A 17111-nucleotide genomic window follows, 5' to 3' on the forward strand; every position below is an offset into this window, starting at 1 on the left:
AGTTTCTTGCTTCTACTTTGCTCTCACTTTTTCCCATTGCACACAACTAGCTACTTACTCAATTATGACTCTTATCCAAAATCTAAATTTATAAGAAAATTGGCTAGAGATGAAATCTTTGCCAGTTATTTATATTAACATGGTCATAAGAACTTGATGACCAATATTTTTGGACAGTCATCTGCAGTCTCCTTCTTGCTTTCCAGCTGTGAGAAGCATTTGTCCTCATCATGGTGTACCTAGACTGTTCTATCTGCCTTCTAGAAGCCTCACCGCTCCCATTCTCCAAGGGGTGAAAGCACTGCTTTCATAACTGTGCTTCACTGCTCAGGTTCCTAATACAGATCCCCATATCCTAAAACACCAAGTGTAAAATTAGCTGCCTTGCTCTCACTGTTTTTATTATCTGACCATAACCTACTGAGTTAACTATGCTCACCACTCCCACAATGATGCCAAGCAGTGTCTCAATGGCCCCCCTGTACTCCATGCTCACCTCGCTCCCATCATTGTACCAACAGCCTTCTCTCCTCTGTGATACACTTCCTTTCCCCATCTACCCTACAGGAACCAGCCCAGACCCCACCTCCCCTGAGGATCTATTCCTGATGACTCTAGCTCACCATCTCTTCCCCATTAAATGAACTTTTACTTCCTTTTTGTACACATAATACTTTAATATGTATTTCTATTCTCTAATCACCATACACCCCATCTGGCACTTTAATCAACATTGGAAGTTCATTGTTCACACCAGCACAGTTTGCATATAAATGCCTAACGAGAAGGATCCACATCTTATACCATCTTGTAAGCACAGCACTCAGGACAGAGTAGGTACTCAATAAATGCATCTTGATTAGAAGACAAATATCTTCAAAATCTAGGTCATATACACACCCATAACCACTTACTCATATTAATTCCACTTTCTGAGATGTGTCTATGACACTAAATATTCAGGTTTTTAGAAAAGGTTTTAAACATTTATAGATACTGCATTGAATTATATATATATATACATAGTTTCATGCAAATTACACAGAAGAAATTAGATATATAAGAAACTATCCAGACCAAACACACCAGAGAATATATCCCTTGAGAAAAGGACTTTGGGGTTTGAATTATCAAGACCAGCTGTCTCCACTGATGCCACTCAATTTTTAACTTGGATGATCTGATGACAGTCAGAACATTGTTTAAAAATAAAAGTGCTAAGGAAAAATGAAAATTTCACTACAACTTTATTTTTCCATGTTATTTATTTTTATGTGTTCATATATAAACATCAAATTATGTTTTGATATTTACATCAAATACTGCATAAATGATTGAGAGTGTTAAATGCCATAGGCTCATAAGCACTTCTGTAATGCTCCAGTCTATTTTCATTTTCTTTTATGTATGTATCAACATTTCTGCATGGGATATATGTTTGCCTCCATCTATTATATTTTGTATGTGTATATACACAATGATATCACATATTGTCAAGATTCAAGCTATCTGGCAAGTATATAAATATTTCTCTAAGCCAGAACTAGTGTTTATACTATTTTTGTCCTAACACAGTTATCAGACAATTTAAAAATTAAAAAACATCACTGTATGAAATGGCTACATAATGGAGACCCCAAAGTGTTTCATATATGTTAATAATTGGGATACGCTCCACGTGAAGGTCTTATCATAGCATATGTTCAATATTTAAATATTGCCTCCCTTCCTATCTCAGGGTTCTGACATTTAAAAATGTTTATGCGGTTTTTCCCCCCTTCCGTGTTCACACCAAGAAGAGTATAACAGATTCTGCTGCAATATCAGAATCAGATTCAAATTTTTCCATTCAAAGGAAACTAAACTATATTGAGATCTGAACACTATGAAACAGCAGAGTATTTCACACAGTTAAATTTAGGGTATAACTCAGTTGATATCCTGAAGGTAGATTACAGATTCAAAGTGTAGGGAATTTATGTGTCTATGTGTACTCATCTCTTCTCCAGATTGGGAACCTCTCTAAGAGATGATGGTGCTGGTGATGAGAATGGGTTAAAAAAAGATCCAAATTTATTTTAAAAACCCATGCTTTATTCTAATGAAGTCTACAGGTTGTTCTATTGAGAAAGTGTGTGACAGAGAGAAAGCATTGCTTCTCCACCAATGTGTTTTCATATAAGAGAAATACTGATGGATATGCAATCCAATGTAGAACATTAAGCAATTTTCTCAATAATTAAGGCAGAAGTACTGTCTATTATTTTAAACCTGATTTACTGAGAGTATGTCTAAACTGGCTCAATATTTCACTTGAAATTATGAACAAAGCCATCTATCAGCTCCACTGAAGGGCAAGCATACAGCAGTCAAATTCTCAGCCAAGACAACCACAGGGCCACCCTCCACTCCACTTTGTCCGTGGCCCATGAACAATCCAGACCCAACCTTAAGCATTTTGTTTTTATCTGAACTAGAACCAGGAGGATATGTTATTTCATGTATTCATCCAACAAATAATTTTTGAGTACCTACTTCCACAGTTCATTGAATCTATATCACCACTGACTGTTAAGATGCAATTCTCTTATACCAGAAGGGAAAAACATTGCCAACTTTTAAAAAATGACAGGTCATCAATTATAACATGAAATCCCATTTCTGAGATGTAAACATGTTGGGGGGGTGCATCATAAAATATGGGGTGGGCAAGCGTGGTTGTCAAGGGTACAGTGAGTAAAGACAAAGGTCTTGCCTCTCAGAGTTCTGAGCCAGGGGAGCCTTGTCTGGAATTAAAAGAGGGCATCTCAACATCTGGTTGAGTGTGGTCAGGGAGGAGAAGCTAAGAAGAGAGCTCTCCAGGAAAGTCCAATGCCTCAAACCAGAAGAGCAAAAAGTGTGCAAAAAACATGGTCACAAAAGGCATTTCAAACCAAATGCAGTGGGAAAATACATTAAAGACCTTATTTGCAGCTTAACCATGGTCTTCTTTCTTTCTTCTCTTTTAAAATTCCCTCTCACCAGTCTGCCATCACCTCCGCATCCCCATCTCCAATTTTTTGCCTCCTTTATTTCTCATGTATGTCATTTTTCTCCATTCCAAATATTTTTTATTCCTTTTCCTTTTTCTCCCAAGAGACTTGCGTTAGCTTGTTCTAGCCACAAACCAAGCATATGACTAAATATGATTAATATTATTCCCGGCTGGTTTCTTGGGCACCTTTATACTGATAATTGATAGCCTGTCTGGTTTTCTGGTTTTGTTTGATATATGATCTAGTTTCTATCAAGCCATCAGAGGTGAATTCTCTTTGGTACTTTAGGTAATTGTTCAGTCTTAGCAATTAAAACAATGAAGGAAAATGTCACTGACACTTATCTCCAGTATGCTACTTGATGGCCAGAGGTCTTGAAGGCAAGATCAGTTTAAACCTGGTTTACCAGGTTCATCCCAAAGAATACAACTCCACCAAATCAAAAGAGGCCAAGTTTTTTGAAATGGCTTTACTGATCATGAAAAGAATAAAAATCTTCAAAAGAAGATTTAACATTTATCAAATACCAACTATTGCTGTCAGATTAAAAAAAAAACCACTCAAATGCTTATTACACACTGAAAATTATATTTTCTATAGACTACCAAATTTAAAAATATATACTTTGGTTCCTTTCCCTACAATTTAGTACTCACTGGAAATTCTCAAACACTGACATGCCTTTCTGAATAAACTCCCCTTCCTAACATTCCCACAGATGTTCCTTCTGGCTTCAGAAATCTACCAAAGAACTGTTACCATAAAGAAGCCAGAAAGAGTGATTCTGGATTGATTTCTTAATTCTGTCATCCCACAAACATAGACTGGACCCTTTCTTTCACCCACGGATGGGAAAGTGTATCAGACCTGGTCCCTACCTTGAAAGCTGGCAGTATTTTGGCCTGAGCACAGGTCACAGAGATGTGAATCAAATCAGGCTCTGCAATCTCTTACTGCATCTCCTCCCATCTCCCAGAGCAAGGAATGTAACATCTCCAAATTGTAATTCCCCCCTCCGTGAAATGACAATAACAATGTGTGTGCCATGCTGTGCTAAGTGGATTCATTCATGTCCGACTCTTTGAAACCCTGTGGACTGTATCCCTCCAGGCTCCTCTGTCCATGGGATTCTTCAGGCAAGAATCCTGGAGTAGGTTGCTGTGCCCTTCTCCAGGGGATCTTCCTGACACAGGGGTCAAAACTGTGTCTCTCTTACATCTCCTGCATTGATTGGCAGGCGAGTTTTTTACCACTAACACCATCTGGGAAGCCCTGATAATAACAATATATACTAGCAAAGGTATAGAGCATACAGGGTCTCAAAAAGGCTCTGTAAAGACCAAGTACAATGGCACACTGGAGGCACCCCACAAAGGATGGCTTCTTGTCTCCTTCCCTTAACAAGCTTATCAGAGGCACATTCATTTGCTATTGCAGATACTTCCATGTGTAAATTATATTTTCCTTTGCTTTGCATTTATTTTCTTAATAGTTGCCTATTGCTAAGATTAACAATTGTACTATTAAATGGGAGGGCAAGATGAAGGAGTCTTGGATCCCATAGAATCTTCTTTGACAGTTTTTTTAAAGCTTAGCTCTAAGAATTATCTGCGTGATACACCTTGTTCCTTTCATTGTTCATAAGGAAATTTCATGGCTTTTGCTTGCAAATATTCATACTCAAGACTTTCAGATAATTAATTGCTAGAAAATTCAGTTAGTGGTATTCTATGATGTGCTAGTAAGTGGACAACCTTGAAAGAAATAATCTTAGTTACAACAACCTCAATGGAATGCCAAGTGTTTGCCAAATACTATTCTAAGCATCTTGGGGGTATTCATTCATTCAGACCTCACACCAACCTTACCAGACAGATATGATTGTTCTCCTTATTTCACAGACAAGGACATGGACAGAGAGATATGTCCAGTGACTTGCCCAAGGTCACATAGCCAGTGGGGAGAGTGAAGGAGTGAAGGACTATTCGAACCAAATAGTCCCAAGAGTCCAAGCTTTTCAACCTAATACCATACTATTTTGGGGAGGTTTTAAATCCTTCTTTGAAAATTACCCTAACATTACAGTACCTCACAAATCAGCAACATTTGCTATGCAGCCAATAGGGATCTGTAGTGTTCTTGGCATAAATATAGGCAAGTGAGTGGATGTTCAAGGGTTTCTCTGAAGTTTTGTCTTAAATTAAAATATTTAATTTTAAGTATTTTATGGGCTTCTACCAACCCAACTGGGAAGAGACTCTAGTAGAGAAGAAAGGCAGGTGCTTCTAGCATCTGCCTTAAGATTTTGCTTAAATTAATGCTACTTTCTAGATCCTTTCTGTTAATAATAAGACTAAGGCTTATTGAACTTTTACTCAGTATGTCAGACATAGTAAGTGCTTCATATACACAATCTCACTTATTCCTGAAAACAAACCAATGAGGCAGGTACTATATTTATCTTCATTGTATTGATAAAAGCACTGAGGCTCAGGGAAACTTGACCAGCTTATACAGCTGGTATGTCTGCAGAGCAGGGCTGGGACACCCACTCTTACCTGAAAAACACGTGGTCCTCCATGTCTCTCTCAAGAACCACTGTGATGTACTGTTCATGTGAGTCAACATGAACACCAAACCATATGCCTCTGATCTTTTTTGTGCAATGGCCCCAGACCGGTAAAGGCAAAGATCTTCATGCCTTGGAAAAGGGAGTTTGCAGGGGACCAAGGGTCTCCAATTAAATCTCATCCCAAGAAAAGTACCTACACCAGAGCAGAAGCAAGGGGAAGTCCAGCCTTCCTGCAGCTTCTCTCCCAAAGAAAGAAACTAAAAAGAGACAGTTAAAGTAGGATTTGCATGGGTGGTAAGTGAGGGACACAGTCTTTGTGGGAGAGGGTCTTTGTACAGGAGAAGAAAAGGCTCTGAATCACAAGACCATGGCAGTCATGGGAGCCAAAGGGCTAAAAAGAGGAAGAGAGAAGCAGCAGGGCCAGCTGGAAAGAGGGTGAAACAGCAGCACAGATGGAAACAGGAATGTGAGGCGAAATAGCACAGCTCAGGCAGAATCCACTCTTCTGCCTGTGCTGAAGTCTGCATGGTCTAGATGGAGAGTGCATTGGGGCCACCTCTAGCAGAACTACTCCTTGCTTAGTCTAAGACTGGCCCTCTCCTCTCCAAAAAGTTTTATTTTTCTAAAAACATTAGTTCAAAGAACCCTTCAGAGAACACCGGAATAGCTCTAGACTACAGGGGTCAGGAGTAGGGGTGGTGAGGGAGGGGAAAAAAAAAAAAGGTTGGATAGGCCAACTCTCTCTAGATAGCAACCAATCCCTGGGGATTTCTGGGTCATTTTACATCTTTGGGGTTTTTACAATGACTATTTCAGGAAACTGGTACACAGTATACTACATACGCACACGTCATATGATATTTTATTTGATGTTATGGGAGTCCAAGTGTGTCACCATGAGTTTTAATTCTCAATGCCTGGGCTGCTCAGCTGTAACATCAAAGAAACAGTGTGTCAAATCAAGTTGAACCAGGGCATGTATCTGGCTTTCTGCCAGACTAGCAGCATTAAGGGAGGTCTTTGGCCAATTATACCTATTCTGAAAAGCCTATCAAGTTTCAAGTGAAATGTGGCTATTTCTATCATCCTTTTTGAGGTTCTCATTGAGATTCCATAATCTAGCTAGAAAGTCCTAGCAATAGCTAATATCTGACAGCAATCCAGAATTCCCCCACTGCTGTGATGAAGTCAACATGTACTGGTGAGATGGGCTGGGTTGCAAAGAGATCTTAATTTTTTTGCTTGTAGAAATATATTTCTTACATTTAATTTTAAATCTTGATCATAAATTTTGTCCTATTTTCTTGTCCATCTAAGCTTCAGTTCAGTTCAGTTCAGTCACTCCGTCGTGTCTGACTCTTTGCGACCCCATGAATTGCAGCACGCCAGGCCTCCCTGTCCATCACCAACTCCCGGAGTTCACTCAAACTCATGTCCATCGAGTCAGTGATACCATCCAGCCATCTCATCCTCTGTCATCCCCTTCTCCTCCTGCCCCAAATCCCTCCCAGCATCAGGGTCTTTTCCAATGAGTCAACTCTTCGCATGAGGCAAGCTTAAAGAGATCTTATTTTTAAATAAATACATTTAAAACCAGGGGTGTATGCAAACTATTCTATATTGAATGGATAAACAACAAGGTCCTACCGTGTAGTAAAGGGAATTATATTCAATATTCTGTGATAAACCATAATGGAAAATAATATAAAAAAGAATGTATATATACATAACTGAATCACTTTGCTGTACAACATAAACTAATACAATATTGTAAATCAACTATACATCACTTTTTAAAAAGAAAGATAAATAAAACAATAAAACCAGGGGTCCAACAGTAAAGAAAATGAAGTCATCACTAGCATTGTGGCATGTCTTTCACCTTAAGGGTTTTTAACACTCCATCTGACTATCCAAGCCTCACAGAGTTGTGCTGAGCAGGGAGGGAAGAGCACACTGCATAACCAAGAGTCATTTGTTTTATGTATTCCTAATCCCAAAGCTCCAATTCCCAATTTAATCAGCCTCAATGGATTCTTTCTAGCCAGATAAGTGGTGTGCTAATCTTTACCAAAAAAAAAAAAGTTAAACCAAACAAAAAAACATATGTTTCACAATACTTCAGCAGAATAAAAGGGTGGAGTGGGTAGAGGGTAAAGGGGTAGATGAAGCAAGATAAATAGTTGATAACTGTTAGTACACGGACATTCATTTTATGACTCTCTACTTTTGTATGGTAGGAATTTTCCATAATAATTTTTTAATCCACAGAAGTACTAGGGATTCCTAAAAGTAAAACTACCAAAGTCTAGACTTGATAGGATGGTGCCAGTTATTTGTGTGTACTTATTCACTGAGTCATGTCCGACTCTTTGCGACCCTATGGACTGTAGCTTGCCAGGCTCCTCTGTCCATGGAATTCTCCAGGCAAGAATACTGGAGTGGGTTGTCATTTCCTTCTCCAGGGAATCATCCTGACCCAGGGATCAAACTCTTGTCTCCTGTGTCTCCTGCATAGCAGGCAGAGTCTTTACCCACTGAGCCTTTAACCCAAATATAAGACAGTTATTTAGACCTCTGCAAATGGACTGGCCTGCCAGCTCACTCTGTATCCTTCAGGTCCTTCCACTTCAGTCAACTTAATTGCCAACTGAGATGTGAGTTACTTGATCTGAACTTTCCCACCTCCTTGCCTTTGCGCATGTTATTTCCCTCTGCTGGGAATGACCCTTATAACCCAGCTCCAACTACAAAAAAAATCCAACCCTGGAAGGCCTATATCAAAACTATCCTTGGTTAAGTCTCTAATTACAACGTGTGGAAATAATCTCTTCCTCCTTTGTACTCCAGAACTTTGTTGGTGCCCTCTTGGGCCACAGCTCATTGTGTAACAATAATAATCATGAAATAAAGAAGGAGCATGACCATAGCAGCCAATATGTACTGAAAGTTACTATGTACCAGGCACGTTAAATATGTCATCACTTTCAATCCTGACAGTACCCTTTGAGGCTATTACCTTTTATTATCACATTTTACAGATGAAGATCCAAAATGCAAAGAGGTCCATGAGGCGCAATGGTGATCCAATATGATATGATGTCAGATGTATCACCATAAATGTTAAGCCTTTGTGCCCATGATCCTTCACTATACCATCAGAGCAATTCGGTATTAATCAGACAAAACTCTAACTTCCAGGAAGACCAGAGAGCCCATGTTCCTGATGACTACAATACTGACTATCCTTGTTCTTCCTACTGAACTTAAGCTCCTTCAGGGAAGGGACTGTCTTTCTCTATTTCTGTCCCCTACAAACACTGTCTAGCAAAATGCCTTATACATAGAAGATGCTCAGTAATGTCTTCTTCATGAACACTGAATTAACACAGAGCAGTTCTGCCTAGAGGCAACATCCAACTGTTACAATCCACCTCTCTGCCTCCACAAGGAAATCAGGTGGACAAAGCAGCCTGCAGAACTGCCCAGCATCTCTCCTCTCCACCAACTCTATATACAAAGGCCACAACACTAAAATAGTTTTCACCTTCTCCCTACACAGGCATTGTAAATCACCAGAAAGAATTATTTCCTGATGCTATTTCTATTTAGCCTCCCAACTAAGGGGCTTCCCACGTGGCTCAGTGGTAAACAATCTGCCTGCCAATGCAGGAGATGCAACAGATGCAGGTTTTATCCCTGGGTTGGGAAGATCCCCTGGAGGAGGAAATGGCAACCCCCTCCAGTATTCTTGCCTGGAAAATCCCATGGACAGAGGAGCCTGGGGGGGTTACAGTCCATAGGGTCTCAAAGAGTCAGACATGACTTAGAAACTGAGCAGATACCTGTGCACAAACGTATGCACTCCCAACTAAGGGCATCTCCCCCTTCCTCTGCAAAACTGCCACCCTCAACAGCCTAAGGAAAAGCCAAAAGGAATCAGCCTGCCTAGGTAATGATCCATAATCTGGAACTAAAGAAGATAGGCTGCTTTCCCCTTCCCCTTTGAGACTTCCTAAAAATAGTTTCTTTCCAACCAAATTACACCACACTGGTTTCTGCACATCTTTGACTATATTTTGACCTTATTCCTGAATACACTGATGCTCCCTGTATTCTCTGAATTGCTCCAAAGAACACCTGGGGCTCAGTTCTTACCTAAGATGCTGCTAGGTCTTACCCAAGGTGGCTTTCAAGAACTGAGCAAGTACTGACTAACAAGAAGGTGTAAGCTCCTGGTATGATTGAGGCCCTCCTCCCATTCTGGCTCTTAATCCAACTCCCACCATCAGTTTGAGCATTTTAATAGGGGAAATAAGAAGGACTTGCAGTCCCAAAAGAACGAGGCAATAACGGTAAAGGGATCAGCAACAGAGTTGTAATTTGGGACAAGTGCTGGTCACGGAAGCTGGCTCTAAATGCTGCCTCCTCTGGGCTCTCATAAGCTATGTTGCTGTATTGTTTTTGATTTTTAAAGATTTTTTTCTACGGACCATTTTTAAAGCCTTTATTGAATTTGTTACAATACTGCTTCTGTTTTATGTTTCAGTTTTTCCTCCACAAGGGATCTTAGCTCCTTGACCAGGGATCGAACCTGCACCCTTGCATTTGAAGGCAAAATTTTAACCACTGGATCACAAGGGAAGTCCTCCATGTTGCTGTATTGTTCAGGGAAGGGATATTAATGCCCCACATTGTCTTTTATTGTAAGTTATTTGCTTTGGTCATAAGCTTAGACAGACCAGCAAAATACCCTGAGGAGTGTGTGTGTACACATCTATTTATGAAGTGGTAGATGGGGCCACAGTGAATTATGATATATCAAATAATATGCAAGTTTTATCTTATATCACTCATCTTGACAGCCTTGCATTTTCAAAACTATAAAAAAAAAAAAACAAGGAAACTGCTGCACAATCGCCAACCTAGGAATCTTGGCCACCAAGCTAAACATCTAGTCATTTGTGCTGCACGTTAAGTGTGAAGGCACATATAATAGTTTGAGGTTTAAACAGGCCAATCAGTACCTACAGGAAATCAACAGTTGCGCGGCAAATTCTTCTTTCAGCCAATGCTTGCTTTGTCAGTGCCTTCTGATTACACATACTTGTGCATTCTAGGCAGCGCTTCTACTTTGCTTTTGTTTAGGTTACTTAATATTCCTCCTCTCCCAGGAAGCAGAGACTGGGGGTATGGGAAGGAGGGCAGAGACCATCAACGGTCAGTAACAGAGTCAGAGGCTATGTCCTGTCTCCCTGGCCAGGGCACTTTCTGTCAGCAGCTGTGGCCCAGAGGGTTAACCTTCCAGCCATGTGTCCCTGATCACCTGGGAACCCAGAATAATCCATTCCCTCAACGCTTTCTCCCAAGAGCCATCATCATCCCTCAAAGAGCTCCCCCACTTTCTAAACCCACTCCTGTTATAGTGAACTGCACAGGAGGGCAGACTCACCCTCAAGCTAAGAAAAGCCCTCTGGAGCAGGGCTTGCAATCTTCTTTCGCAGTCTTTTAAATTTGCCCTAAGCTGCACTAAGAAAACTCCAAGGGCTTCCTCTCTTATGAACGAACAAATCTCTTTCACAGAGAAGCATAACTTCTCAGAGATTCATAACCAGCCAAACACCATCGCTTCTCTTGCAGGTGAAAAAAATTACATTTCTCCTTGGAGAAATAAGCTCACTTGTTTTTTCACTTTATTTTTTTCTCTTATCACAAGAAACTATAAAGTATTTCTAATAGCTACTATAAGGACAAAGCTTGCACTGATTTCTCAAAACTACTGCCAACACAATATTGTGTTTAAGCACATCAATGACTAAACATATATTTTCTCTAAAGATAGCTGGAAAAGATGTTCACATGTATGTTTTACTTTCTCCCATATAAACTGACCACAATCCAGACCAAAGCACATTCGTTTTTCCAGTATATAGGAAAAAAGTAAAATATGGCATATTACTATAAACAGTATCTCTAAAAAGAAGTAAGCAATCCCCCAAAGCATTTTAATACCAAAACATATAATAAATGGCTCCTATGGTCTTCTGCTAGAAAACCAGAGCTACAGAGTGAAACATTAAAATGGAAATAAGTGAAAAGGGTTTCCCCAAAATAGGTAACACTAGCAACCCTGGAAGTTTAAGAGCCCTAGGATAAAATACGAGGTGAGTTAAAATTTCAGGAAAAAATTGCATTTATAAGCATTGAATTTGCCTGCGGATTGACTGGTCAAGGGATGACACACAGAATAAGTGATGCTATCGTAACCATGCAGACTGTGGAGGGGAAGGAGTTTCTTCCTGTCAACACCTAGCTACTGCGGCTAGAATGAGTAAGAACTGTATTCTTCTCTCTTCTCCTGCTCTTTGGACATTTTATTTTTAATGAATAGTTGGTATCAGAGCTAAGTCCAAAGACTATTACATGTGCGATTTCCTAATGTGTTCCGCCAAAAAACTAAACAGAAATGAGACTACCTCAGAATGTCACAAGTGAGCATCCTCCTTCTCTTCCAGTGTTTTCATTTAGTTGGAGCAAATGTTTTGCTTTAATGCAATTGAAAAGAAAAGAACATTTAGGGACAACATAGCTAAGATCCCTCATAAAGCTTCATTTTCAAAAGCAGTGTTTGAATCTCTAAATAAATGACAATTCATTCTCTGTTTACTTTAGGTAAACAGAAAATGCATTGCAGAGCACTCGTTTTCAAAAGCTAATCAAGAACATTAGGTCCCAACAGATTCATTTAATAGAAATATAATAGGCATTCCTGCTCTCTTTTCATCTTGTCTCGCTGTAAATGCTAAAATGAACAGCAAATTAACCCTGCGTTGGAACAGAGTCCCTGTCACAGCTGAGATCCTCTCTCTCACGACTTGGAAACAGCCCCGCATCCTGTCGCTGCTTTGACTTCTACATAGGAGAGACGAAAGCGCCTGATGGAGTTTGGCAAGAGAGTGCAGGAATACTTGAATTCTAAAGGGAGTACTGCGTGTCAACTCTGCTATCTTTCCTAGCAGAACAAAATATTACCATGTTGTCGCCTAAAATAGTGTACAATTAGGAAGTAGGAGGAGGGGAGGGGGTGGAATTGTTGTGTGTTTTTTTTTTTCTCTCCAAGCTTACATATATCAACTGTCTTTCTCTATATTTTTAACTTTACTAGCCATTCTCCAAATGGCTGCTAATCAACTACTATACAGAACAAACTAATAAAGACAGGGCCATCCAAGCTCTATAATCAGATATAAAAGATGTGCAAACAATTTGAGACCTTATACTTCATATTCAGTGATATCAGAATTAGCATTAAGAACTCTATACAGAAAAACTATAATACTTCAAAAATTATGTAATAATGAACAAACCCTTTCAAAAACTGTTTTCACTGTGCTAAAGTAACATTCTAGACTTGTTGTAAGTATGTTATTCTTACAAGTAGTTCGCAGTTATTCTTGAAGGCAAGCCTTGGAGTTTCCTTAGCATAGTGCTGCTGGGGAAAATTTTCAGCATGTCCATCTTCATCTCTAGCCTGAAGGGAAATATAATGGCCTATTTAGGGACTTACAAATAATGGAAGAAAAAAAAGCTAAAAGCATAACAGCTCAGATCATTAAACAAACGGGAATCCAGAAATCACAACATCATTAAGAAATTTGTTTAAATACGCAGTACGCCTTTTAGATATCAAAATTTGGGATTTATTTTTCTTTACATAGTTCAGTTTGAACATGCAAATTCATTGTGGTGTAATATTTTAAATGACATGAAACAAAACAAAATCAAATAATTTTGCTGAAAATTACCACCACTTCAGACTTCCAGTGACTTTTTTTTGCACATTTAGGATTATATGACATACATACGTGTTTAAACTTTTTGGCATGCTTAAGCAATCTGTAGATAATGCACTTTTAAAATATTCTAGTAGCAAGGCCATAAGAAAAGCAATTTGCATAGTTATATTTTGCATTGTCATACTATTAGAGATAAACTGATTCCCCTCAATTTTTAAATAAGATCTGAAAGGAGCAATGATCTAGTAAGAACAATGATTCTTAAATCAAATGCAGTAAAAATAAAAAGATTTAATTAAGAAGCTGCATTAAAAGTTATTGGTTATTTTCATCTACACTGTTAATTAAGAAAGCTGAAGTTTAAATGGAGACATTAACAGAACCCATTAGCAATACCCCTTGCATACAGTCTTCCCTTTCTAATCTCCATCAGTTTCTGGTTTGGAGTTGGAGAGAAGAAAACGGTAGGTGAAAGGAGGCGTGTCCGCAGCGCACTCATTAAACCATCCATTTGGGTGACACTTGCACTCCGCTCTGCTCTCCTCTTATCGCAGCCCTAACTGCTCTCTCTTTCCTGGCCCTTCTGAAATTCACAGCTGAGCTGTCTCCCTCACATATGGCTCGCATATAATTATGCATATTCCATTTTGCACTGCATTAAAATGATGAGCTCCTGGCTCCCTGCCAGCTGATTTTAAAAAGCCCAAGTGAAGTAGGAAAAAGGAGAGAAACACAGGGAGAGCCGCACAGGAAGCAGCAGGTAGTTCTGTCTGCTGTCTCTTTAGATAAAATGTATGTCTGGCACTGGGGGAACAGCTGAGAACTACCTGTTGTGATGTATGGATTGAGGGGGAGAAAACAATGAGCATACGTCGGCACAGAGCGGTGGCAGTGCCGAGTATTGTTTCTCTGTTAATGGCGTGAAAGCTGCCCCTGACAAGCACCACTCAGAGCTCTCAGCTAGACTAGGGACTGTCATTTTAGAAAGGAATCCCTATTCTGTACGTTTTAGAAAGGGCAGCTTGTCTTTAATAAAGGCTTCTGCTATTTATTGCAGGGAGGGAACTGATGGAATTTGCAAGTGGACTGTCATGGTAGGAATACTGGGATTACAAGAAGTATTTTTGAGATTTACAAACATCTCTGGGATTTTGTGCCTTTTACCTGTACCTTCCCTCCCAACCCACCACCAAATCAGAGTAAAATGAAAATGTAGTTGCAGGATTGGACTATGTGTGACAAAGAAAAAAGCGTAAGCGTGCTCATGCCCAATGGCTATCAAGGCACTGGGACCAATGATATTTCTTCTCCCAGCATCAGTCCTACTTTGCAGCTACATCAGAGAGTAAGCCAACAGAGCCTTAAATAGGGCCCATTTAAGCGGAGTGTATACATAAAAGGCAGCAGTATAAAAAGCAATAAGATGCCAATGGATAGCATGTCAGATTCTTCTTAAGTGAATTTTAAGGCACTCGGTAGAGGTACAGGTTTCTTGAAGGCAGAGACCACATCTATTTCATCTTTCTTACCCTGCTACACCCAGCACCTTACTTTCAGTTACTGCTTAAACATTTCAGTGATTAAAAAAAAACCCATACAAGGATAGTAACTAGACCTAAGCACAACTCTGTAGAAAAATGCCACCTCAAAATATGCTAAACTTGGTGGTAGGTTTATTATATTCCTGATGCACTATGATGCAAATGCTTGGAAACACACATTGCATATAGTTTGCAAGGGCTACTATTTACATATATATATCTATATTCAATATATATGTATTTTGTGTATAAATATTCATAAGGTAGAATATGTTTATTATGCATGTACTATGTATACACATTCATACACACCAGATGCCTAGGGATATTTTCAACATTAGTAGCAAAAATACATTCATTCCACTTACATGTAAGGTGCTCACAATGCTTTTTTTGTTTTTAAAGGACAAAAAAAAAAACCATTAAGATTTGAATGTGCTTCGTCAAAGGAGCCACAGATTTTATATAAAGCCTCATAAATTATGAGGTTAAATAAAACATCAGGGAAAAAGAAAGGAAAAGGAGGGTTGGAATGATTAGGAGTGGAGAGAGAAAGGCAGAAATTTGCTTCTTTATTAAGCCATGTATTTGCCTCTGCATCACACTGCATGGAGCTTGGAATGGTCTGCCTCTGACAGTCAGCCTGATTCTTGAGTCTAAGAAATTCCATCCCCCAGCCATTCACTGTGTTTCCACCACACACCGGAGACGGAAAGCACACGACATACCGGGAGACACCATCACCCTCATGTGTGTGCACACAAGCACTCACATACCTCACACGGAAGTAATCCCCTTTGCATTCTCAAGTTTTTTTTTAATGTAAAAGTTTAAATTATTTTTACCAGCCTATGTGAAATTAACTGAATCCATCTAAGGCAGTAGTTCTCTGCTCTAGCTACACAGTAGAATCATCTGCAGTGGTTTTTAACATATTGGTGCCTGACCCCCCAACCCCGCCATGTTTCCAAGGTTCTGATTTGATTGGGCCTTGACATGGGTGGTTTTTGTTGTTGTTTTAAGTTCTCAGGTAACAGTAATGCACAGGCAGCCCAAGAAGCACTGATACAAGAAGTCTGCCTGGAGGGGAGAATTGAGAGGAGACCCTGAGTGAATGTGGATGGTCTACAGCCAGGCCCCAGGCCCTCTGAAGTGAACAGCTATGCAACACTAGGAAGACCCAGGATGTGGACCCGGCAGTGGGGCTTACTCTGAAGATTTAAGAGATTACATGGCTAGTTGTGGTGGTTTTGTCGCTAAATTGTGTCCGACTCTATGCTACTCCATGGATTTAGCCTGCCAGGCTCCTCTGTCCATGGGGATGTTCCAGGCAAGAATACTGGAGTGGGTTGCCATTTCCTTCTCCAGGGGATCGTCTCCACCCAGGAATCCAACCTGGGTCTCCTGCACTGCTGGCAGATTCTTTACCAACTGAGCTACCAGGGAAGCCCCACATGGCTAGTTGCTTGTAAGCAAAAAAAAAAAAAAAAGAATCCATTTATTTTTAGTTTCTAGTGTGACAATCTTGGAAGACCTACTATACCTCATCCTCAAAAAGACCTTCCTGAACCTCACTAACCAAATCAAATAGCTCCCATCTGCCTCTCTCAGGCCCGACACAGACGCACCCTTATACTGGCTGCTGTGACTTCTGTCTTCCCCACTAGACTGCGAGTTTCCTAAGGGCTTCTCACCATTGGATCTTTGGCCCCAGTCACTGACTGGAGCCTGGTAAGGGCTCTGTAGAAACGAGCTTCATTATCACTCCATATCAACTACGGCAACATCAGCTAAAACCCACTAGAACTTCCTTATCCTACACGCAGATTCACTTCAGCATGTTTTATAACCTCTTATATATCGAAGCCAGTGCCTTCTTCTGCGTCAGCCCCATTTTGGGTGGCAGACAATGGCATACCAAGGTGGGTGGACAGAGGGAGCCCCTGACCCCTGCAGGGAGGGTGTGCAAACACTGGAGTTTCTCAAAATCACTGCTAATGGTAATAACACAAAGCAGATCGACTTTCAGCTGGTCTTATTATTGTTCTTGAGTTCTCTACAGACAGTGCCCCGTCTATTTGTCTGTCTCAAGGCAGACCACTGCCACGGGCTCTTAGTAACTACTGCGGCCACAAGACCCATGTTGGTGTCTGAGTTCATTTTAAAG

General features: G+C 40.1%; 1 protein-coding gene across 1 annotated transcript in view; it reads right to left on the reverse strand.

Annotated features, from left to right (window-relative positions):
* Positions 1–17111, reverse strand: part of SOBP (sine oculis binding protein homolog) — a 167002-nt gene that overhangs the window by 56509 nt on the left and 93382 nt on the right. The window contains exon 5 of the mRNA XM_052645601.1: positions 13043–13138. Coding sequence (XP_052501561.1) covers positions 13043–13138 — 96 coding nt within the window. The remainder of the gene's footprint in view (positions 1–13042; positions 13139–17111) is intronic.

Source organism: Budorcas taxicolor, chromosome 9 (assembly GCF_023091745.1).
Source record: "Budorcas taxicolor isolate Tak-1 chromosome 9, Takin1.1, whole genome shotgun sequence".
NCBI classification, from domain to species: Eukaryota; Metazoa; Chordata; class Mammalia; order Artiodactyla; family Bovidae; genus Budorcas; species Budorcas taxicolor.